General features: G+C 50.8%; 1 protein-coding gene across 3 annotated transcripts; it reads left to right on the top strand.

Moving 5' to 3' along the window:
- Positions 1-2,878: 2,878 nt before the first annotated feature.
- On the top strand, positions 2,879-24,002 carry LIG3 (DNA ligase 3). 3 transcript variants are annotated; one of them, XM_061390376.1, is made up of 20 exons: positions 2,879-2,963; positions 5,379-5,926; positions 7,854-7,997; positions 10,686-10,892; positions 11,503-11,654; positions 12,471-12,637; positions 12,742-12,819; positions 13,335-13,503; positions 14,847-15,002; positions 16,348-16,479; positions 16,837-16,916; positions 17,845-17,932; positions 18,607-18,684; positions 18,936-19,059; positions 19,626-19,768; positions 20,111-20,185; positions 20,820-20,966; positions 21,432-21,639; positions 22,006-22,088; positions 23,279-24,002. In XM_061390376.1, exons 2-20 carry the CDS (start codon positions 5,383-5,385, stop codon positions 23,510-23,512), a joined length of 3,009 nt encoding a protein of 1,002 aa, XP_061246360.1. In that variant the 5' UTR covers positions 2,879-2,963; positions 5,379-5,382; the 3' UTR covers positions 23,513-24,002. The 3 variants fall into 3 exon arrangements, with proteins under 3 accessions (XP_061246360.1, XP_061246359.1, XP_061246358.1); XM_061390375.1 differs by having other exon boundaries at positions 22,253-24,002; XM_061390374.1 differs by lacking the exon at positions 2,879-2,963 and adding an exon at positions 3,570-3,662.
- The last annotated feature ends 887 nt before the right edge of the window (positions 24,003-24,889 follow it).

Here is a 24,889-nt window from a genome sequence, read left to right as displayed (position 1 = left end):
CCACTGGACCACCAGGGAAGTGCAAGCAGGACATTTAGAGCCTAAGTCTTTTTGCACATTTACATCCAACATGGTCAAAGATACAACATAATGAACATCCTCCTGAGGGAGGTTTATTACTCTCAGACTCATTCACTCACAGGTTTCCTTCATGTACTCATAAATACTGGCACAGTACCTACCATGCACCAGCTACTGTTCTAGTCACTGAGGATAAAAAGATGCATAAGGTACTGATGTCACAAGTTTGTGTAGTCTGGGTCGTGTTCTGTTGGACAGCACCACAGAAGTGGTGCTGGGGCCACTTGTAATTTGTTTTTGGCCACCTCATGACATCTTAGTTCCCCAGCTAGGGATCCAACCTGTGCCCCCTGCATTGGAAGTGTGTAGTCTTAACCACTGGACCGACACAGAAGTCCCCCTCTCTTGCAGTTTTATATTCTCTCCTCACTGCATTTTCAAAAAACTAAACCGTTAAAATTAATGTGAATAATATACTTATTGAACCTAACATATCGAAAATATGAACACACAATTAACAATGTATCTTACAGTCTTTTTTTGATAATACGTCTTCAAAAATTACTGTGTTTTACACTTAACAGCACATCTTGATTTGGATTTTTTTTTTTTTTTTTTGCCATGCTGCTTGCAGGATTTTAGTTCCCTGACCAGGAATTGAACCAAGGCACAGCAATAAAAGTGCCGAGTCCTAAGCCACTGGACTGCAGGGAACTCCCCATGCATTTTATTTTAATTGAAGTGCAATTGATTTATGTGTTTTGTTAGTTTCAGGTGTATAGCAAAGTGACTCAGTTACAGATACTTATTTTCTCAGATTCTTTTCCATTACAAGACATTGGGTATAGCTTCCTGTGCTATACAGCAGATCCTTCTTGTTTATCTATCTTATATACACTGTGGATACGTTAATCCCAAACTCCTAATTTATCTCTCCCCTCGCCCAGCACATCTCAAAAAGGACTGGCCACATTTCAAGAGCTCAATAGTGATGACAGCATCTAACAGCACAGGGACAGGGAAAAAGTCAGACGCAGTCTAGCAGACTTTCAAAACACTGTAGTAAATGCAGTGACAGAGTTCAGGACTGCTCAACCTCCAGAGTTGGCCTTGAACCTCCAGTGACCTTCCAGCCCCAGACCTGTTCATGCTGCCATACACAAGAGACTTTGCCCACTTCAAACAGTGACATCATGGCTGGCCTCAACCAACCAAACAATATAACCAAAACAAAATTCATCCTCTTACTCAAAATACCTCCTGCTCTCTCATATTCTATCTCAGTTAATGGCACCATTATCTATCTGTTCATTCAAGTCATCTTTAGACAAATGAGCACTTTACCTGGAAGGTAATTTAAAATTTAAATGCTTATCAAACAATGCATCCATCCCAACTAACTGAGCTTGTCCAGGGCACTTACTTTCATCTCTCACATGGGTCATTACAAGCACCTTTTTTCCTCCCCAGTTTTACTGTGAAGTAACTGACACATGTCACTGTGTAAGTCTAAAGTATACAGCATAGTGGTTTGATATGTTGTTGTTTAGCTACTAAGTAATGTCCAACTCTTTAGGGACCCCATGGACTGTAGCCCACCAGGCTCCTCTGTCCATGGGAATTAATCAAGAATACTGGAGTGGGTTGCCATTTCCTTCTCCATGGTTTGACAGAGATACAATAAAAAACAAAAACAGAAAACTTTCCTTAAAAACGTGAACCTCTTCACGAATTTTTATGGGATCCTTGTATTGTTCAGTCACTAAGTCTTTCGACTCTTTGCAACCCCATGAACTGTAACATACCAGGCTTCCCTGTCCTTCACCACCTCCCAGAATTTGATCAAGCTCACGTCCACTGAGTCAGTGATGCACCCTTGCATGGTGCCATGCTGATCTCTGTGTCATTCCATTTTCATGATCTGCCCAAGCCAGCACTGGTTGACTAATTCCCTCACTGCTTCCTAAGGCCCTTAATGGCTCTCCATCCTCTACATAACAAAGGGCATGATCTGCCCATAAAATTTTTTGAAAGCACTCCAGGGCATGCGGGATCATACTTCCCCACCAGGGACCCAACCTGCGCCCTCTGCAGTGGAAGCCGGGAGTCTTAAGGACAGGATCTTTTTTACAGACCACAGAATTTTTCCCAGGGTCTGACCTTTGCTTACCTAACAATGCCCAGTTGCTCTATCTTTCCTAAACCGTGAACAAGTTCTCTCACCTCCTCTGAGTTTGCTAACCTTTTGTAAAAACAGCCGTTACAATCTCTCAAAAAGTTGACCTTAAAAAAAAAAAGCTAACCTGAGGTTTAAAATAAATACACTTAAACAACACACCATCAAGGGTTTACTGTACCCATGACTCCTTAATACTGTATCTGTATCTATCCAGTGCCCCTTTTTAATTCAATACTTGCCAAATACTTACCATGTGCTAGCCACAAGACTGAGGGGTACACAAGACTGAGAGAATGCAGAAAAACAATATATCTTTGCTTTCCCCAAGCTCATTACAATATAGTCTCTCAACCAGTACCTTTAAGGACTAGATAATCTCTAACATTAAGAGCCAATGGGGTAAATTGGAAGGGGGTGGGGTAAATTCCCAGAAGTTGAGAACAGGATGCGCCTCAGGGCGCCGCCACATCCTGGGACCTCCGCTTTCTCCCGCCGCAGTGGCACTTCGCGAACCAACCGCAAAGACCAACACCTAAGCCCTGGGCCTCACTCTGAGCACCCGCGCCACCTCCCACGTGGCAGGAAAGGGGCGGGGACGCGTGGCGCGGCTGCGGGAGGGCGGGGCCTGAGCCTCTGCGCCTGCGTGCTGCAGCCAGCTCGAGGACCCGGATTTAAAGAGACAGGCACGACAACCGTCTTGGCTGCGCGCGGCATGTGGGCGCCTGGTCCGAGGCCTGAGGTGGCGCCGGAGCCGGGAAGGCAGGTGAGGAGGCGGCGCGGCGGAGCCGGCCTGCGGGAAAGGGGGGCGGCCGGAGTGCGGGGCTCGGCGCGGCCCGGGAGCCAGCCCCCTGGTCTCCTCCCCCGCCCGCCGGCTCGCAGAGCCCCGGGGCACACCCTCCGTGACGTGGCGGCCCCCCGGGAGCCCGCGGGGGTTGGCTCCCGGGACCCCCGCGGCCCCACGCCGGGGAGGCAGGGCGCCCCAGCGGGGCTCCTCTGGCCGGGTCCGCCCAGCCGCCGCCCGAGTCGGTGCACTGCGGGCGGAGCTCGGGAGTCTTTCTCTTCCCGCCGCGTCCCCTTGAGCCCAGCCCGGGGCTGTGCTCTGGACGCCCCTCCGGCTCGCGTCGAGGGCCTCGCCGCCTCCCGCCCTCCCCGCGGCCCCGGCGGGGAGCCGGTGCCCCCTTCCGAAAGGGGAGGCCCCTCCGGGAGCAGCGGCCGCGGGGCTCTCACTTCCCGGCCCGGCTGCGTTCGAGCCTCAACGGTTTCGCTTCTCGGCTGCCTTTGAGGAAATGCTGAGTGGCGGCCGCGGGGGGCCTGTGAGCCAGGCAGGGTTCCCCAAACGGCTCTGTGCCTCCTGGTGGCCCAGCGCCTCCCAGACCCTGCGGAGGGGAGGGCGCGGCTAGGTGCCCTCCCCCCGGCTCCTGGAGTCCTGGAGGCGGCTTTTCATAAATCGCTCTGCAGGAAGGTGGTGGACCCTAATGTTTTTTGTTTTTTTCTTGAGCGCCTCTTACGGGCCTGCTCTGCTTTCACATACTCTGTGGTTCAGCATCTAGGGGTTACAGAGCCCTTTGTGAAGTTTCTTGAAAATGTTGACTGTTTCTCCCCCGAAACGTACAAGGCTGAATGCGCACCTTTTGTATACATTTGCAAGGGAGTTCAGAGCCCTACCCCCCACTCCAATTCGCCCATCCACGGACCCAGTGTCATTTTCCCCCTTCCCTTGAGGTAGATGTTTTCCTTGTCTTAGGAATAAGGAAGCGGACTCGGGGAAGTTAAGGGAAATTCTCAAAAGATAACATAGTCCCAGAACTGCACGGTCACACTTGTGCTCGCGTCTCTGATTCCCATTTACCTGCTGTTCTCTGCATCACGTCTCACTTCAGCGAGTAAAGCCTGCTTTTCGTTATCACCCGCAAGCAATTTGACGACAAAGCCGGGTGCAGGCTGAAAGTAACTCCCAGTCTGTTGAAAGTTGAAACTGGGAGGATACTTTAGAAAATAAGGATAAAAGAAAGTGGGGGGATACTATGTGGATATGGTCCTTGTTTCCATGTGAATTGATTGAGCTCCTTTGATTCTTGCTGTCCAGTTACTTAAGCATTTCCAGATTGAAGTTGCAGAGTTATAACTCGGCTAATTGCACACAGGGAACCTTTGCTTAAAGGATAATCGCTTCATTGACTATATAAGGGTTTTATTCTTAGAATGACAACTCTCTGAGTTAGGTACTATTATTGTCCACATTTTACAGTTGAGGAAATTGAGGAACTGAGAGATTAAGGAAATTACCAAGGTCTTCTGGCCAGTGAGCTAGGATTTGAAACCATGGGGTTAGGTTTTAGGCTCCATTTAATTGCCTCTCAAGATAGGGCTTCTGATTAAATCCCAAATCTATATAGTGGCTTAATTATTTTCTGAGGATAACAGATATTTTATATTTCACATTAAAGACTTCTTGAAAATAATGTCTTTTTTTTTTTTTTTTTAAGCTGCACCACTTGGCTTTCGAGATCTCAGTTCCTCCTCCAGGGTTTGAACCCTGGCCATGGCAGTAAAAGGACTGAGTCCTAACCACTAGGCTACCAGGGAACTCCCAATGTAATTTTTCTTGATGATTAAAAAGAAACTTTAGAATCTTATTATGCTAAAGGGACACGACTGAGCGACTGAACTGAACTGAAGGCTAAAGGGTCACCATCCATTTTAAGGCTTAGGGTTTACTGGTGGCCTGAGAAAGGGTTTTATGTTACTTGAATTTTCTCGATTGTGATTTACTAGGTGGGCTGCCATCTATGGGGTCGCACAGAGTCGTGCACGACTGAAGCGACTTAGCACAGCAGCAGCAGATATACATTAAATAATATCTAAATGTTCAATTAGGTAATTGAACATCCTGTTGCAGACTGAATTTTCCTGTACTGGAATTGTTCATCCTGTAGGCAATAAATCTTTCATACCTGGTCTTCCCTGGTGGTCCTGTGGTTAAGACTCCGAGCTTCCACTGCAGGAGGCGCCAGTACGATTTCTGTTCAGGGATCAGACAGCAGCCAAAAAAAAAATCCTTCATACTTTAGGAAATGTTTGGTTGATCAGCATGGATCATTGTGTTATGATGTCAGCCTTTGAGGAAATTAGAAGCTCCTCTGTAACTCACTTTTCTGCCTCTCCCCCTTCTGTGCAGCTGTATGACTTTGGCTTTTAAGATCCTCTTCCCACCAACTCTCCGTGTACTCAGGAAAAAAGAACTGTGCCTATTCCGAGAACATCACCGGCCTGACATAAGACACTTTGGCCGGTGGTCAGAGACAGTTTTTTGTGGACACCACCTCCTCCAGAGAAGAAAGCCTGTTCCATCCTTCCAGGAAAGCAACCTGAGACCACGTGCCACCTGCCTTGTTTACTTGCCAGGGTCGCATGTGGGACTCTGCAGTGGCCCCTGTGAGATGGCAGAGCAACGCTTCTGTGTGGACTACGCCAAGCGTGGCACGGCTGGCTGCAAAAAATGCAAGGAAAAGATTGTCAAGGGCGTATGCCGAATCGGCAAAGTGGTGCCCAATCCCTTTTCAGAGTCAGGGGGCGATATGAAAGAGTGGTACCACATTAAATGCATGTTTGAGAAACTGGAGCGGGCCCGGGCCACCACAAAAAAAATTGAGGACCTCACCGAGCTGGAAGGCTGGGAAGAGCTGGAAGAGAACGAGAAAGAGCAGATAAGTCAGCACATTGCAGGTGGGCTGGAGAATACTGCTTTCTCATCTTACTGGCTCTGAGAGGCCACGAGATGAGAGTAGAGCCCAATTTCTTTCATCCTATCTTTAAGTTTATTGTTCAGAAATAACTTCAAACTCAGGAATTTTGCAAGAATAAAAATAGTACATAGTACAAAGAATGCTCATGTTCACCTTTTTTTTTTTTTTTCTGGCTGTGCTGTGAGGCTTGTGGGATTTTAGTTCTCTGACCAGGGATTAAACCCAGGTCCTCAGCAGTGAGAGTGCAGAGTCCTAACCCCTGCACCTCCAGGGAATTCCCTCAGATTTACCTGTTAACATTTTGCTCTCTGCTTTATCATTTGTGTTCATGTTTGTGCTCACTCTTTCGCTCTCTTTGTTACTCTCTCCTTCCACACAGGTGACTTTTTTTCCCCCAGAACCATTTGGGCATGCATCATGGTCCTTTGCCTTTAAATACTTCAATGTGTATATCTTAAGAATAGGATATCGTGACTGTAATACAGCTATCAACCAGTAAATTTATCTTTGATATAATGCTTTAATCTATCGTCTGTATTCTAGTTTTGTCAGTTGATCAGATAATTTATAACTTTTCTCTCCTTTCAGTATGGAATCCTGATACAAGATCAGGTATTGCACTGAGTTGTCGAGTCTGGCCTCCTTTAATCTGGAACATATCCGAGGTCTTTGTTTTCTTTCATGACATTGACATTTTTGAAGAAAAGAGTACCTACACTACTCCCTTTTCTCTCTCAACTTATTTTCTGTATGGACTCAGATTGCTACTTTTTCCTGGTGGCTTATCATTGTCCTGTACTTCATTAATTTGGTGCTAAATTGCCCCATATTTGGTCAGTTGGGAACCCCTTTGAGCTAGTTTTTGTCCTTGATGTCCAGATCACTTTTTAAAAATTGTTTTAAAGTACTCCCTTGCTTTCTGGCCTAACAGTATGCTCGCTCTTAGGATTACCTATCTCAGCCGTGAAATCAGCCGTTTCTCTGAAGAGTCCTTGTTCCTGTTAGTGGGGGAAATGGCATTAGAGACAAAAATGTTGATGCTCTGTGCCCTGAGTGCATGAGGTATCCTTGCTTCTGGGCCCTTTCAGCAGACAGAACTGGAAAATACGTGTTTGTATATACACAAAAACATATATGTGCACATACACGTGTATTCCAATGTATGCATATTTTAGAAATCTGACACTGATAAATCCAATTAGTCCTTTCTGACCTTCAGTGTCTTTGTAATATGTCTTCAGTTTAGTTCTAGTCAGTATAGGGGGACTAGAATGGACCTCTGTCCTTTTTCTTTGAGAGGAAAATGACTTCAGGGAGAAAACTAATACATTTTTTTTTCCAGCCTCCCTCCCGCCCTGCCCAGCCTTAGCCATTGGCTTCACCCTTTATTACTTCCGGACCCAGCTCATTCAGAGGAAGAAAAATACGAGGGAGAGTTAAACTGTCACACAGCTCAAATACTCAGCAGCTGCAAGTTTTCCTGCACGTACCAGATCAACATGATCTGTTTATCCAACTTCATTTTACTTTCTTGTTTATCTTTAAATTGGGGCTAATTCCATAAGCTGAGGTCCTCACATTTTATCTGTTGACACATGATTTCTGACTTCCTCTGAATAATCTGAAGGTTATATGTGAGATAGGGGTGGAGAGTATTGATGAATATTTAAGTTACTAATAAAAGTAAAGAATAACTGGGTCTTTTGTCCCTAGAACACCTTCTCCCCAATACCCTAATACCTATTACTTCCAGTCAAGACGACCAGCCAGCCAGCAGTCACCTTTCAATTAATACCATGGTAGTAACTTACCTAGCCAGGCTGTAAGAGCAATTGATAGAGTCTTTGAAAGCTTTCTCAGGGATTTTTCACTGAAAGATATTTTCCCTTCTTTTTGGGGTCCTACAGATCTGTCTTCCAAGGCAACAAGCACACCAAAGAAGAAAGCTGTTGTCCAGGCTAAGTTGACAGCCACTGGCCAGGTAGCATCTCCAGTGAAAGGTGCCTCATTTGTCACCAATTCCAATCCCCGGAAGTTTTCTGGCTTTTCAGGTAAGATAGGTTAGGGCTACGTGAGCTGTTGCAGTCCTTTTAATTAGGTATCCCGGGAGACCAAAATTTGGTACTCTGGTTAAGAGTGACCATTCTGTGCCATCTAGCCTGCTTAATACAGTTGACTATTAAACACCACAGGCGTTAGGGGCTCCAAATCCCCTGCGCAGTTGAAATTCTTTATCCGAGGTTCCACTTTCTGCATGGTTCCACCATACCCTCAGTTCTGCATCCCTGGATTCAGTCAATTGCGGATTGTATAGTACTTATTTGCTATTGAAAAACTGTGTGTGTAAGTGGACCCATGCAGTTCAAACCCATGTTTTTCAAGAGTCAACTGTAATTTGCTTTCATCTGAGCAGAGAGGTAATGGTCAGCTAATTCTCAGCAACCCACAATGTATAGCATTTCTTTGTATATTTTAATCTCTGTTGCAGCAAAAAGATGTTTGTTCTTTCAAGACTTTTTTCCCCTTGAAGTAGCTTACATGGATCAGACATTATTACAACCTGCTGTTTACTTCCTTGTTTGGGGTTTTTTTTTGTTTTTTTTTTTTAACATTCTTTTACTTATTTGGCTGCGCCATGTCTTAGTGTGGCACACGGGATCGTTCCTCTTTGCTGTGGAATGCAGCATCTTTAGTTTTGGCATTTGAACTCTTAGTTGTAGCCTGTGGGATCCAGTTCCCTGACCAGGGATCAAACCTCAGCCCCCTGCATTGGGAGCATGGAGTCTTAGCCACTGGACCACCAGAGAAGTCCCATCTTTGCTTTTTGATAATGGAAGAATCGTGAGGAATTGCATCCCTCCACTCGCCCAAATCGGAGATGAAAGTAGAGGAGCGAGATGTCCTGCATGTCCTTGTGTAGCAGACGGTGTTGGGCTGGGGCTTTTGCCTGTGTGGTTCCATTTGTTCTTCATTTAACGTTGGGGAGTACTTTTATTAGGCCCATTTTATGAATGAGGAGACCAGTGCTCAGCATCATTATGGAGTTTCTAATAGTTACACTGAAGTCTGTTTAACTTCAATACCTGTGCTTTTTTACCCTCCACCTTGTTACCTGTTTTATTTGGACACATTCTTTTGACTGCCTCAGCTAAAGAAAATAAAGTCAAAACTCAGGAGCTCAGAAGTTGTTTGAGGAGATTGCTCTGTATGAGTAAAAAAAGCCCGGACTTGAGGTCAGAAGACCTGGGTCCTGGTCTGAGCCTCTGTGGCGTCATCTGTGAAGTGGGAATGGCAGCACCTGCCTTGTGGACCCCACGGTGTCTCACAAGAATAAAGAAGAGAAAGTTGCAAAAACAGTGCCTGACTCTACGATTTTTTATCATTTTTAAACTCTGACGTTTCCTTGGTTTTTGCCTAGTGGTCAGCCAAAGATAGAAATATGGAAGAGTTCAGGTGTATTTCTGGAATAGCCTGGTTCTCAGGAGGGAATTTCAGGGAGGGCGGGTGTTCTATTTCTTCCAAGCTGCCGAACAGTGACACTTTGGAGATTTTGTCCCTTAAAGTCCTTTAAATGCCAGGTCAGAGATGAGGATAGATTTCTAATTTACAAACCCCAGGCAAGAAGACACTTGTATCAGCAGACAGCGTGGTAATGGCTGTCTGCTGCAAGCTTTCAGGGTGAAATTTACTTTGTAAATGGTCACAAGGAGGTAACAGGCTCACTTGTTTGGGTGTCTGGAGAAAAGTCCCCCTTGTTGCCTACCTTTTTTCAAGCTTTTATTTATGTATTTGTCTGTGTTGGTCTTAGTTGCAGCCTGTGGGATCTGGTTCCATGGCCAGGGATCAAACCTGGGCCCCTGCACTGGGAACACGGAGTCTTGGCCACAGGACCACCAGGGAAGTTCCAAATCTAGAACTTTCCGTTATTGTTGTTGTTGTTAGTCGCTCCATCGTGTCTTAACTCTTTGTGACCCCATGGACTGTAGCCTGCTGGGTTCCTCTGTCCACAGGGATTTCCAGATAAGAATGCTGAGCGGGTTGCCATTTCCTTCTCCAGGGAGTCCCTTCTGACCCAGGGATTGAACCCATGTCTCCTGCAAGTCTCCTGCATTGCAGGCAGATTCCTTACCACTGAGCCACAGGGGAAGCCTCCTTTTGTTTTTATAAGAAGAAAGAAGAAAAAGTGGTGATGGGGGTGATGGGGAGGGGCAGGGGGCTAGTGGCGAGCGACTGGGAATGCTTCTCTCCTCAGGCCTTGGTCTCCTCACCAATAAGAAGAGGTTGAACTAGATCATCTTTAAGGTTTCTTCCAGTTCCAACAATCTGCAGTAGCAGTAGTTTCAGAGTAACTAAGGCGTCCCTGATTTCTTTTTCCTTCCTGATTCCAACTTTTCTGGGTTCAGCTTTACAGTTGTTCGGAAATCATCCTGACCACTCTTGGCTTGAAAATGGCCCTTGTTCTTCAGTAAGCACTCATGTAAGAAATACACATCAGCTGGTCCTTTGCTTCAGTGTGAGGTGGTTGTTTCTTTACTCTTAATAGCTGTGAGATTTGAGGAAATCACTTGACCTCTGTTTTTTCACCCACAAAATAGTCCAATGATATCTACTCCCAAAGGGCTCTTTGGGGAGATTAAGTGAAGCTACACATAGAGAACAGCAGAGTGCCTATTAGTTTCTCTTGCTTCCTTTTCAGCAAGGCAAAACGAATCATCTCTCCCTTTTTGTCTCTCCAACAGCCAAACCCAACAACTCTGGGGAAGCCCACTCCAGCCCTACCCCTAAGACCCCTAAGACAAGTCTGTCCTCAAGCAAATGTGACCCGAAACACAAGGATTGTCTGCTGCGTGAGTTTCGGAAGTTGTGTGCCATGGTGGCTGAAAATCCTAGCTACAACACGAAAACCCAGATTATCCAGGACTTCCTTCAGAAAGGCTCAGCAGGAGGTGGGCCTCTAGCATCCTGGATGGGCTTCTCTCGAGAGCTCAGAGTCATGGCCAGCTTTATGGGCACGTGAACTGACAGTTGCACAGGCCTCGTGCTTGGTTTAATGCTCTGCTATATTGCTGTCTTGAAATTCACTGTGTAGCCAGGTCTGTTCCAAACACACGGGCATCTTTCTTCCTTCCTTACTCTGCCCCCTAGGAGGCCAGAAGAACCTATCCCATTCGACCAAAAGGAAAATTCACTCTCCTGTTTGATTTGGGTTTTGTGAGACACTTGCACAGCTTGAAATATAATCTCCCAACTGTGTTCTTTTTCATTCGTCTAAAAAATGATCGTTGAACATCTGTGATGTGCCCATCACTGGGAACACAACAGTGAAAGTCATGGCTCTGCCCTGCAGGAGTTCATCCAGGGGCTACGGGGAGGCAGACACACAGACCCCCAGCTGCCGAATGCCATGGCCTCTGCTGCCGTGGTGAAACGCACACCCTCCCCTGAGGGCCTGTGCATCGAGGCCAGCAATGCAGACATCTCTTTTGGTTCTTTGAGTTTATGTATTTATTTGTTTAAGCTCCATGTCTCAAGAAAGGTTTCTTCTGTCTCCTCCAGATGGTTTCCACGGTGACGTGTACCTAACAGTGAAGCTGCTGCTGCCGGGTGTTATTAAGAGTGTTTACAACTTGAATGATAAGCAGATTGTGAAGCTTTTCAGCCGCATTTTTAACTGCAACTCAGATGACATGACACGAGACCTAGAGCAGGTCAGAGAAAGGGGAGGGTAGGTGGATTCCAAGTGGGGTTCTGCGGAGCCAGTCACCTGCACTCTTTTTTTTCCTGGGAGAGCACATACTGTTTCAGAAAACTGAAACCCACTTGAGCAAGCTTTCATTATGAGAGGAGTTGAATGGGAGGCTACAGCTGTTAGTTTCACCAGGTTCTGAAGACTGGACTTAGATTACTGCTGAGCCTGAGAGAAAAACCTAGACTTCGAGGGTGGACCTTCGACTTCCCACTCTCTCTCCAGGGGCTCTTGTTCTAGACCTTTATTTGGCCTTACCATGTGGCATGTATTAATAGGGTCTTGGTTCCCTAAAAGGGATCGAACCTGTGACCCCTGTGTTGGAAGCTCAGCGTCTTAGCCACTAGCAGGGAATTCCCTCTGGGCCCTGTTTTCTCCTTGCTTTTTTTCCCCTTGTAACTTGGGCTTGCCATTCAGTTTTGGTTTGTTCATGACTCCAGCCTTGACATCTAGAAAGTTGCTGTCCAAACACCCCCGTAATCTGATGACTGTGTCTGTCTCGTAGTTCAGATTCTAACAGGACTCACATTGGCTTGACCCTGCATTAGTTCTTAGGTCACTTCTCAGCTGAGGCAGGCGGCCAGATCCTGTGGTGGATGGAGGTGCCCTTTCCAGGAGCTGTGGGTGGGATACATTCTCTAAACAGTGAAGTCGATATTTGTGAGTTTCGGACAGGAGCGGTGATTGAAATCTCTAATTCACCTGTAGTCATGAGGGCTTGGGGGTTATATATGGCCACTTTGGGGTTGCTGCATGGTATTTTGGTTTTTGGAGACAGGGTGACGTGTCAGAGACAATCAGAGTCTTCTTTGAGCAGAGCAAGTCTTTCCCTCCAGCTGCCAAGAGCCTCCTTACCATCCAGGAGGTGGACGAATTCCTCCTGCGGCTCTCCAAGCTCACCAAGGAGGATGAGCAGCAACAGGCCCTGCAGGATATCGCCTCCAGGTGGGGCACTGCCCACTGGGGATGGGCCTGGGGAGACAGAATCACTAGGAGGGAAGGTGTGGGAGTCCAGAACTTTGTCAGTTGCATGTGCCTCATCCCTCTAGGTGTACAGCCAATGACCTTAAGTGCATCATCAGGCTGATCAAGCATGACCTGAAGATGAACTCAGGGGCAAAACACGTGTAAGTACCAAGTCCTCGATGGTGGAAGCTGCCCACTCCCTGTGTTGTCAGCTGGTGTCGGAGACTTGGAAGCCCCGATTTGGGTTTGAGTCCTGATTCTGCCGCCGTCCTTCCTGTGGGACCCGTCAGTTGACCTAGCTCAGCCTCCATTTTCTCATGTTAAAGGGAGATAATAGTACCCTTTTCACAGAGTTGTTAGAATCAAACACAGGGAATATGTCCAATAAGTATGAGTTGCTTGCCCACGCCAGTCACCTCTTTGGTAGGGCAGCATCCAGGTAGCATGGTATCTCAAAAGAGCTGAGTTTTCCAAGATCTTTTTCTCCTGTGACAGTCTTTAGACAATAGGACATAACTGCTTCCCCATATATTGGGATTCATGGGTCCCAATATATGGGGAAGCGGTTATGTCCTGTTGTTGCTGGACATGATATGTTGCAGCATATTGCTGCTATCTAGAGCAGTAAGGTCAAGAACAGTGGTGTTTGTTTCCTTGCCCCTGTCGGCCTCGGCAGGCTAGATGCGCTAGACCCCAATGCCTATGAAGCCTTCAAAGCCTCACGCAACCTGCAGGATGTGGTGGAGCGGGTCCTCCGCAACGAGCAGGAGGTGGAGAAGGAGCCAGGCCAGAGACGAGCTCTGAGTGTCCAGGCCTCTCTGATGACCCCAGTGCAGCCCATGCTGGTAAGGACGTTGCTCTTGCCCTGCTTTCTGCTCCTGTGTGAGGTTACTACCCTTCCCTGTGAGATCTGAGAGGGTATGATAGTGAAGGCCCCGCAAGAAAGATGGCTGGAAGATTTGGGGGAAGGAAAAGTAGAGTTGCAGGGGGTGTTTCTCCTGGGGGAGTCTGGCAGAGGGGGAGATAGTGTGAGCAGTGGAAAAACCTGAGAACTCAGCCATCTCTGCCCTCAGCCAGCTGTGGAATCTTAGGTGAGGTCCTTAGTCTCTCTTGATCCTTTTTTCTTACGTGAATGGTGTCTGAAGTGTCTACCCTGAGCAGTTCATCTGTCATCTTTCCTGAAGTCAGGGGGATGTGTGCAGTAACTCCTGAGTCTCTGTGACATGCCCCAAAGTAGCTCTGAGAGTTGGTGACAGAGCCAGCCTTCATGTGAGGGGGTACTTTGGCTCTCCTTTTTTTTCTGGAATGAGAAGAAGCTTAAGGAATGAAGACCAGCTCTCCTTGGGCCTCTGCTTGTTTCATGATAAATGGGATTTCCTTTCTGGCGTGGGTTTTCCTGTGCAATAGGACAGTCCCCGCCTGCCGCTGTGCCTGCTCTGAGAGCCTTTGTATTGTTTCAGTGGGGTACACTGCTTTCTATGAAACAGCCTTGTGGTGTTTTCCTGAAGTCCTAGTCTAGGGTTCTGTGTTGGGATAGCCAGCACCAAAATAGTAAGATCTCCACTTGAAGGACAGGACCAGTCACCTCCATTAGTAGACTTTCTGATTTTTATAAGAATTTTTTTGGAATCTGTTCCACAGTCTCATTTGATGCATGGCATAACTTATACTGGGCTTCCCTGGTGGCTCAGTGGTAAAGAATCCACCTTCCAATGCAGGAGACGCAGGTTTGATCCCTGGGTCGGGAAGATCCCCTGGAGAAGGAATTGGCAACCTACTCCAGTATTCTTGCCTGGGAAACACCATGGGCAGAGGAGCCTGGCGGGCTACAGTCCATGGGGTCAAAGAGTCAGATACAACTTAGTGACTAAACAGCAACAATCGGTTACACGGCTTCCTGGTTACCACCCAGGCTTTGGAGTTGGGTCTAGATTCACATCTCATTCCTGCCCTTCACTAGCTGTGTCAAAGAAAGTGGGCACATAACCTCTGTGAATTTCCGTTTTCTCATTCATAAAGTGAAAACAATATATCAGAATAGGACGCTGCCCAGCCTTTTCACTCCCTCCTGCCCTGAGGGTGCACTCTGGCTGAGGGGCCCCGGGCTTCACGCTGTCCCTGCCGAGCCACCTCTCTGGGAAGAGCACCTTAAGTCTCCAGGCTTGTCTCCCCCTCCCCTGCCCCCAAGGCTGAGGCCTGCAAGTCCATCGAGTATGCCATGAAGAAGTGTCCAAACGGCATGTTCTCTGAGATCAAGTATGACGGGGAGCGAGTCCAGGTGCATAAGAAGGGGGACCACTTCAGCTACTTCAGCCGCAGTCTCAAGCCCGTCCTGCCACACAAGGTACAGAGCCCTTCCTTTCTGCCAGGACTCTTCTACCTGTCTCTAAGGATCTCAAAGCCTGTGTTCCGTTGCCATTTCAGCTCTGGTGCAAAATAGAATCTGTTTTGTATTTGTTGAATAGAAGAATGTATTGATTTATTCATTTTTGGAATCTTCCAATAATGTGGGGCTGCTCAGGAGGAACAGCCCGAGAGCGTAGCTGGGGGTCAGCCATTGTGGAGCCTAGGGGCAGTGACACCAGGACACCGAGTTTAGCTGGTGCCTGTCGTCTGCCTTTCTAGGTCCTGTGTGCTCCCCCTGAGCTATGTCGTGGCTCGGGTACAAAGAACTGTTAGGCAGTCAGTCATTAATGTATTCAACTTTTTTTTTTTTTTAATGTTGTGTCTGCGCCACACAGCATGCAGTATGTTAGTTCCCCCACCAGGGAGCAAGCCTGTGCGCCCTGCAGTGGGAGCACAGTCTTGTCCACTGGACCACCAGGGAAGTCCCCTGTTCAACAGATGTTTATCAAGGGTTTATACCAGGCGCTGTCGAAGGTAGTGGGCATCCAGCATTTAATGAAAAATTTCAAAAAAGGACGGAAGCTCTGTGCCTCCAGGGGCTTACATTCAGACGTAAACACAGTCCCATGGGGGCTTCTGAGACCCCGGCTTCTGCCCTTAATCAGGGGCATTCAGAACCTTGCCCCTCAGCCCTTCTCAGCTCCCGGGGCCTCTGGGAGCCCTTGGGGGTTGTCCAGGGAAAAGCAGTGGGGACAGCTGGCTCGGGTAGCTGGGGCATGGGTAGCCCTCCTATCCCTGCTCCCCCTTCTGTCTGCTCAGAGTCCCGGGGGAGGGGACGCTCACACCCTTGCCCAGCCTCGCCTGCCTGGGCAATCAGGCAAGGCCGTCAGTTTTGAGTGTTTCTGAGAGCTGAGCAGGACCTCTTTGCGAGCATTAGTGAAGACCCTCCTCATTTTTCTCACTGCTCCTAAGGGAGTCCATTTCTCTCTTTCCCTCCTTTTCCCACTGGTCTGTTCTCCTGCACAAATCCTGCCTGCCCACCTTCCCTCCCTCTGTTCCGTGTTTGTCTGCCTCCCTTCTTCCCCTCATTTTCACCTTCAATCTTTTCCTTTTTCCTGCAAATTCTCTGCAGCCAATAGAAACTGACCCCGAGGTGAGCTGACCTCTTCCAGGGTCTGGGCCGAGGTCCTGAAACAGCTGATTGTTCCTGTCTGGCCAGCTGCCAAGACCTAAGTCTGTTTGCACATCAGCCAGGCTGGCGCTTGTTGTGTTCCGTGTTCCCTCGGGGCCCAGCTTCAGCTCTCTGTGTCCTGGCTCCCTCTGAGTGACCCTTCTGCCTCCAGGTAGCCCACTTTAAGGACTTCATCCCCCGGGCTTTCCCTGGGGGCCACAGCATGATCTTGGACTCTGAGGTGCTCCTGATCGACAACAGGACAGGCAAACCACTGCCCTTTGGGACCCTGGGAGTGCACAAGGTACTGGTTCAGGCCCAGTGAGCAAGAGTGAGTGTGTGCGTGAGTGTGCCTTCAGTCCAGACACAGAGGGCTGTGTCGCTGACTTAGGGTCAAGCTTCATCTTTGGATTGGTACTGACTTTAGCCCTAAGTTTGGGTATGTTTTGTTTTTGTGTTTTGCATAAGAAGAGCTTATAGTGGCACCTGGCTTATAACTGGGTCAGTCTCCACTTAGGATGTGTCTGCCAAGTGCCCTTGTGGCCCAGGGGCTTCACAGCACAAACACGCGTTATGTACCACACACTTCAGAGGGTCTGTGAAAGTGGACTGCTTCTCCCGTGTGTCCCTCATGTACCTGCTACCTCATTTTCCCTTACAGAAAGCTGCCTTCCAGGATGCCAATGTCTGCCTGTTTGTTTTTGATTGTATCTACTTCAATGATGTCAGCTTGATGGATAGGTGAGGAGTCTATTTTTGATTCCTGGGTAGGGAGGCGGGGGCCCGAGATTGGAAAGGAGAGAGGGCAAGGAGCTGGTGCAAGTGCCTCTGGGCCCAGGAGCTGCAGTGGGAAGGAGCGAGAGGGAGCACAATCACTGCACAGCCGGCTCCCCATTCAGTGTTAGGAAGAGCCAGTATGCTGACGAGATCTTGACTCTGAAAGCTTAAGTCAGAGGAAACCCCGCCACCCGAGGCAGAATGGACTCTTGACGAGACACCGACTACGAGCACTGAAGGGTTTCCTTACCTCTTCAGAAGCGCCTCTGGGTGCATAAGGCAGATGAATTTCAGTTCAGAGGCTTTAGTCTTGGGAGAGGCTGACAACCAGAAGCTTGGGATTGTCAGGCTGTGTGGTTGGGACCACCTTCAGGATAACTCACAGTCTTGACCTCTTGAGTCCCAGAAACCATTTGGCCCCCTCCTCCCTTAGAGAGGCATCCCTGCCCCCACCCCCACCCCAGCCTCCAGCCCTGAGTGTGCAGGGGGAGACAGAACTGCCAGGGTAGGAGCTGGGGTTTGGGCTTGAGGTCCTGGGGCCTGTCCGCCTGCTGACCCAAGCACAGCCCACCTGGGGCCTGGAGTGAGACAGGGTGCAGCGAAGGAGAGTCAGGGTTATTTTTCAAACGGGACCAGGGTTTACACAGTCTGTCTGGGCTGAGGAGGTAGAGACAGGACCTATAACAATGAAGTAACTCTGTGCCGCAGCTCATACCATCAGTCTTTGGTCCCAGTGGAGCCCTGGTCATCCTGGGCGGGCAGAACTGATAGGCACGAGGGCCCGGAGCCATGGCAGACCCAGGCCTCTCAGGAAGCCAGTCCATCCTTGTCCCCTCTCCTCAGAGCTGTGGGGAACATCCTGGCCTGACCTCAGCTCTCCTGTCCCCCTCAGGCCTCTGTGTGAGCGGCGGAAGCTTCTTCATGACAACATGGTGGAGATTCCCAACCGGATCATGTTCTCAGAAATGAAACAAGTCACAGTGAGTGAGGATCCCACCCTCGGCAGTGTCCTCGTGATTTGAAAACAAAGCAGAACACCGCATGGGTCAGACGTGGTTGGGAGGATGAGTGTTAGTTATTTTCTTAAGAGGGAGGCTGATGTGGATACGAGCAGACCTTGGAGATACTGTGGGTTTGGTTCTAGACCACCACAGTAAAGCAGTATCACAAGAAAATAAGTCACATAACTTATGAATTCCCAATGCATAGAAAAGTTACATTAACACTCCAGTCTATTAGGTGTGCAATAGCATTATGTCTAAAAAAACAACGTACATACCTTAACTAAAAATACTACTAAAAAATGCTTACCGTTATCTGACATTTTGTTAAAAAAAAAAAAAAAAGGAAAATACAGTATCTGCAAAATGTGGTAAAGCAAAGCACAGTAAGACAGGCTCTGCCGGTGTTCGTGTGCTGGTCCCCACCTGGCAGGGCAGGGCGTGAGAGGTCCTTCCCAGGTGGGCGCCCAGAGTCGCCGCTGAAGCAGCTCTGGTTGGTCCCTGCTCTGCTGGCCCTTTTGTTCCTTGTATTCAAGTCAGGGTGTTTGCAGCAGGCACTTGGCTAGTGTGTGAGAAGGAACCACCTCTGCCTCGCTTCCATAGCCCTTCTCTGTTCTCACATCAGTCTCAGTGTCTCTCCTGCTCTCCCCCAGAAAGCTTCCGACTTGGTGGACATGATCAACAGGGTGATCCAAGAGGGGCTGGAAGGGCTGGTGCTGAAGGACGTGAAGGTAAGTTGGTCACATCCTTTGCTTTCTTCCGCCCTGGCCAGGACGTGGCTGTGGCAGTTTGAGGTGCTGGCGGGGGTGCCTTCGCAGGATTCTGGATGTAAAGGCTGGGTTTGTTTTTGTGTCCTGAGTGCCTTGATGGAGTGGGAGGGCACTGCGACGGATCCAGGGTGTCTTGAGAGCAGGTAAAAAAGCCCGCCCTTGCAGAGCCTCCATTCTCATTTGTGGTCTCTCTCTTGCTTGCTTCCCCTCAGGGTACATATGAGCCTGGAAAGCGTCATTGGCTGAAAGTGAAGAAAGACTATTTGAACGAGGGTGCCATGGCCGACACAGCTGACCTGGTGGTGCTTGGGGCCTTCTACGGGCAAGGGAGCAAAGGTCAGGGTGGCCTCTGGCCCCTGGGATGGTGCTTCTTTGAAAGGCACCACTCAAGGCATAGGCCGGCCTTTTTCCTGGCTGGACGTGCTAGCACGGCCAGTTATGACGTCTGGAGCTCTGGCTTAGGGGCCCTGACCTTGCCCATGCTGCCTCAGGCAGGAACAGGGAGCGCTGCGGACCCAGGCAGGGAGAGGTCAGGCGAGAGTGCGCTGAGCTCACCGGCCCAAAAAGACACCAGCCACTGTTTCTCCAAGGCCTGGTGGCTTTCTCCTCAGGGAAAATCTCCATTTCTTAACGAGGGGAAGCTGGGGTCTGAGGAACTAGAAGTCGTGGCATCTTTTCCTGGGTGCCAGACGCCATTCAGCTCCTTTTAGCCCAGCATTCAGTGTGACTGTCCCGAATTCACTGAAGTTGGGACTCAAAAGGGTTAACCTCACACGGCTAGTGTGGATCCAGGTGATCTCCAAGGCTCCGACGCCGAGGCCCCAGCCCCTTCCTCCGCAGGCTGCCTCTCACAGGGCCGGCAGGTGCCCCCCCACCCTCAGCCCAGTCCCTCCTCCCCGCAGGTGGCATGATGTCCATCTTCCTCATGGGCTGCTATGACCCGAGCAGCCAGAAGTGGTGCACCGTCACCAAGTGTGCAGGAGGCCACGACGACGCGACGCTCGCCCGCCTGCAGACGGAACTGGACATGGTGAAGATCAGCAAGGTGAGGGGGCCCTGGGGCCCTGGCCTCTGGACCAGCCATCATTTCTGAGACGGGCAGTGTTGTGGGGCATGGCGGGGAAGCTGTAGGTCTCGTTTGTCTGTCTCCACAGAAAAGGGCTGCTGCTTGCATAGGAGCAGTGCTAGGCCCTCAAATCCTCTGAGGACCTACCCTGTGGAAACTGGCCTGTGTGCCGTCCAGGCCACAGCCTCTCTGGGCAGGGAGGATGCCAGGGGTGAGGGGCAGCCTTTTGTGATAAGTCACCTCTTCTCACAAGCCTGCAACCAAGAGCGCGTTTAAGTCCTGTTTTGGCAACAGCCCAGGACAGCATCTTTTCTCCTCTAGGATCCCAGCAAGATACCCAACTGGCTGAAAATCAATAAGATCTACTACCCTGACTTCATCGTTCCAGACCCAAAGGTATTATCCCGTGGCCGGGGGTCCTCCAGCCCCCAAAATGAGCTTGTACATACTCTACTGCCACAGAGACGTCATCTCAGCATCGCTGACAGTCCACCCCAGGATGGGGAGCCAGGGGACAGGCACAGAAAAGACCAGTCAACACTGAGGGGCATCCTCACTAGACAGGAAGGGCCTCTCCTTCCTCGAGTCACACGCGGCCTGGCCCAGTCCTTCCTGCACTGACAGAGAGCTGAGGCCCAGGGAAGAAACAGGGCTCCCTAGGCCACACAGCATCGGCAGTGGGGCTAGAACTTGTCTCCCTGCTGTTACCCACTGCTGTTTCAGTTGTAACTGTGCTCTGTTGCTTTTAGCTGGGCTTCCAGGTGAGGCTCAGTGGTAAAGAATCTGCCTGTCAAGCAGGAGACACAGGTTCAGTCCCTGGATCAGGAAGATCCCCTGGAGGAGGAAATGGCAACCTACTCCAGTATTGTCAGGAGAATCCCATGGACAGGGGAGCCTGGCGGGCTGCAGTCTATGGGGTCACAAAGAGTCAGACGCAACTTAGCAGCTAAACAGCAGCATCAGCATTGCTTTTACCTGATGGGAAGGTGTTTTCTACTTAACCAGTGAATGACCTGACTTCTCCTGACAGAAAGCTGCCGTGTGGGAGATCACAGGGGCTGAATTCTCGAAATCTGAGGCTCACACAGCTGATGGGATCTCCATCCGATTCCCTCGGTGCACCCGAATCCGCGATGATAAGGACTGGAAGTCCGCCACGACCCTCCCCCAACTCAAGGTGCCGGCGACTGGGCTGCGTGTGTCCTGCTCCCCCCTCTCCCGGCTCTGGCACCCAGCGCACCTGACCCCCTGCGTCCTCCCCTTCTCCTTTCTCCAGCATGCTGAGAGGGGCCAGGAGGGCAGTTACTAAAAGGGGAGCAGCGCGGCCCCTGGAGAGAGCTCTGCCTGCACCAGGCCCCCTGGGCAGCCCTGGACCCTGTCTCTCAGCCTCCTGGGCAGGACTTGCCCCCCAGGCTTCAGTCTCCACGTTGCTGAGAAGAACTGGGGAACAGAACAGTGATCTGTGCAGATTACTCCAGAAACTGGGCCAGAGCTAGAAAAGCACCGAGGAGGCCGGCTCCCTTGGCCTGCTGCGGTCCTCCTCCCCTCGTTTTCCTCAGCCCGGGCACCTAAGACACCACACAGACCGCCTGAGCCCCGAGGCTGGGAAAGGAGGGGTAACGCGACATTCTCCCCCTCTCAGGAGCTGTACCAACTGTCCAAGGAGCGCGCGGCCTTCGCCATAACGGCCGGGGACGAGGGGAGCTCCGCCACAGGGGGCAGCAGTGGGGAGAACGAGGGCACCTCAGGGCCGGCTGTGCCTCACAAGGCCCCAAGAGCCTCCCCCAAGCAGCCTCCCACCAGCGCCAAGAAGGCTGGGGGCAAGCCGGGCGGCTGCACCAGCAGAGGTGGTAAGGAGGGAGGGGCTGGGGCACTGAGGAGTGGACAGGGACCCCATCTCCCCGCCCAGCCCTGAGGTCCTGGGACCCCCTGTCCACTGCAGCTGGCATTGGCTGTGTTCCTGCTGTGTGTGCATCCGACGGCTAGCCGCTGATCTGCAGGTTACCCTCCTGCTCTGCACACGTGACAGGGCCCCCGAGACCCCATGGGAGCTGGGGATGAGCCGCCTCTGAGCTCAGGGCTCAGCGGACAGCCCTTCCTGTCTCACCCGTGCTGATATCAGAGGGGCCTGCCCTTCTCTTAGCTCCCCTGACTTCAGGGACCATTATCACTGCTTCTGCCCTCTCGTGGTTCTCACCCTGAGCTCTCGCCTGTAGGCAACCTGCCAGCTGCAGAGCCCTCCCCTGTGAGAGCGGGAGTGAAACGGAAGGCTCCTGATGTGACCCCGTGCCAAGCCAAGGTGAGGGCGAGCGCCCCGTGTTCCCAGCCCTTTGCATTTGGACACTGCGCAATGGGCAATGTGTGGCCAGGCTGACTGCCCGCCCCCGCCCTCCAGCAGCACCCTGGCCTCGGGCAGGGCCGCAGTCCGCTGGCTCCACCCTGTGCCCTCTCGTTGCCTTGCAGAGGCGGCCAGCCAGCAAGCGGAGAGGAAGGAGAGCTGTGCCCACAGGCAGGAGATAGAGCAGCCAACAGGCTGCAGGGACCTGCCCAGCTGCCGGTCCCAAATCCCGGTTGCCATTAAAGGGGAGAAAACCCAGCCTGGGTGTGGGAGTGCAGCCGTGTGAGTTTGTGAACAGGGCCAGCCAGTGAGGAGCGGGAGAGGGCGCTGGTTCAGTTGACCGGCCTCCTCCTCTCCTTTCCTACTCCGTTGTCAGTTTGGTTTGACAACCACTATTGAGCACTTACCAAGGCCAGTAACTCGGTTCCACCCTGGAGGCACTGCTGGCTCAGAGGCAGATAGAGGTGTTGGCATCTGGTCACCACAGGGAGGCTGTGCCACCCCCGCCCCCCGCCCCGAGGCAGTCAGTGTGGAGGTCACGACACCCAGGCCCTGAACCGTCACCATGGCACCCAGAGGACTTTGCAGTCTTTCCCCTGCCTGAAGCCCTGGAGCCCATCAGTCACGAGCAGGGCTCCCGGACCCTCGGCGCGCACAGGACTGCTCGTGGGTCAGGCAGCATTACTCCGGGCCCACAGGCCCTGCCCACCAGTCCTTGGGTGGTTCCTGAGACGTGCGCTTCCCCTTTTCCAGGTCCCTCGTGGGGGACCCGTTCCCTCGCCCTTCTCTTCCTCTCAGCAAGGATGGAAAGGCATGTCGGTCTTGCGTAACCTGGAGTGGCCGGAGGATGGGGGTTTTGGGTTTTTTATCTTTACTTGGCTGTACCAAATCTTAGTTGTGGCACACGGGGTCCTTACTTGTAGCATGTGGGACCTAGTTCCCTGACCAGGGATCAAACTTGGGCCTCTTTCACTGGGAGCTCAGTCTTCGCCACTGGAGCACCCAGGGAAATCCCAGGATGGGGGTTTTAGGCGTTACCTTTTCTCCTGTAAACACTTTCCCGGTGTCCTGACCGCTAGTCTCTGTCTCTCAGCTCCTTCCTGAGCCAACCGCCCCAGCCCAGCCCAGCCCTGACTGCTGTGCGTTTGCAGGTGCTGCTGGACATCTTCACTGGAGTGCGGCTCTACCTGCCGCCCTCCACGCCAGACTTCAGCCGCCTCAGACGCTACTTTGTGGCATTCGATGGGGACCTGGTACAGGAATTTGACGTGGGCTCAGCCACACACGTGCTGGGTGGCGGGGACAGGAACCCCGAGGCCCAGCAGGTCTCCCCCGAGTGGATTTGGGCGTGTATCCGGAAACGGAGGCTGGTGGCTCCTTGCTAGGACTGCCGCCTGCCCCTCCCTCGTGTGTACTCCCGGCCGGGTAGCCGGTTGAACCCAGGGTGGGGGCCGCTATCTTCTCCAAGCTATGCATCTTCCAGAGCCCACCAGCCCCGCCTACTGTCTTCCAGACTGGAGTGAGTTGCTGTGTGCCACCACTGAAGTCAGGTGCCAGTTTACATAGGTCTTTCAGATAGGGTGCTGGTTTTGACCTTTTTTTTCCCCTATGAAAAGCTTTTTAAAAAAAAAAATGGAACCCTCTCAGAGTTATCTGTGTCCTTCCCCAAACACCTCCTGTAATTCTAGTGATTAAGGAATGGAGGGGAGGCTGGCTGTTGAAGTTCCCCTTCTACTTCCAGGCTCCTTTTAAAGTTGTATTTAAAAGAGTATCCTCAGAAATGCTTATAGTGGGCAAAACTTGTATTCCGCCTGGCCATTTTTGCCAGGAATGAAATTGTATCTGAAAGAAAACAAAATGGATTTTTATGTCTCACTTCTCCGTGTTCTCCTATTAAACAGTGTGTGGGTCCTGTTTTGAAGGGAGGGGACCAGGAAGGACGGACAGGGAGGTGGTGTGGGCTCCGGGGCCACGGGCTCAGGAGGAGCTGCCCCTACCCCACCTGCAAACAAGACCAAAAAGCTCTTTAGAAACCCACCTGAGGACAGATCTCCACAGCCTGCTTACAGAGAATGGCTCCTGTGCCACTTGAGGTGGATTTATTTGAATAAAGAGAAAACAATTGAGCATAGACGAGTCCAGTTCAGTAGAACTTTCTATGGCACTGGAAGAAGCGTCCTGGAAACCACTGGCTGACGGGAATCAACCACCTTCAGCTGCTGAGCATGTGAAACGTGCCGGTAACACAACCGAGGAGCTGAATTTACATCTTCATCAGCTTCAAGTCGCATGAGGCTAATGACGCTCACCGTGGACATTGCAGGTACAGACAGAGCTGGTTTGAAGCAAACCCTGAAACTAAACAGCTGTAACCCTAGAGGCATACAGGCCGGAAGTGCGCCTAAATCATGAAGTTGCTGAAAAGAGTAAGTGAACTGAAGGTGCAGCTGCACACATGGTGACCTGGAATTGGGAAGCCCAGGTGTGTGGTCCTGACCCTGCTTGGGAGGGTGGGCCCTGGCCTCTGCCTACAGGGCTGTCACACACCACCACAGCCTCGCGCCCGCGCGTTACTGTGTGCACTCCGGTCTGAGTGCAGGCTGCTCACCTCAGCATCTGGTTCTGAACTGGCTTCCATCTAGTTCTAAGGGTCCATCCTGTTTTTGCTTATCAACAAGTTGGCAGGCTGCTTGTCCGACCCCTGGAAGTGAGGTTGCTCTGGAGCATACCTGAGTCAAGAGGCTAAGCAGGGGCCACTGCCT

This window comes from Bos javanicus, chromosome 19, assembly GCF_032452875.1.
Source record: "Bos javanicus breed banteng chromosome 19, ARS-OSU_banteng_1.0, whole genome shotgun sequence".
Lineage (NCBI taxonomy): Eukaryota > Metazoa > Chordata > Mammalia > Artiodactyla > Bovidae > Bos > Bos javanicus.
Note: the sequence above shows the minus strand (reverse complement) of the source record. Positions and strands in the feature narration are given on the sequence as shown.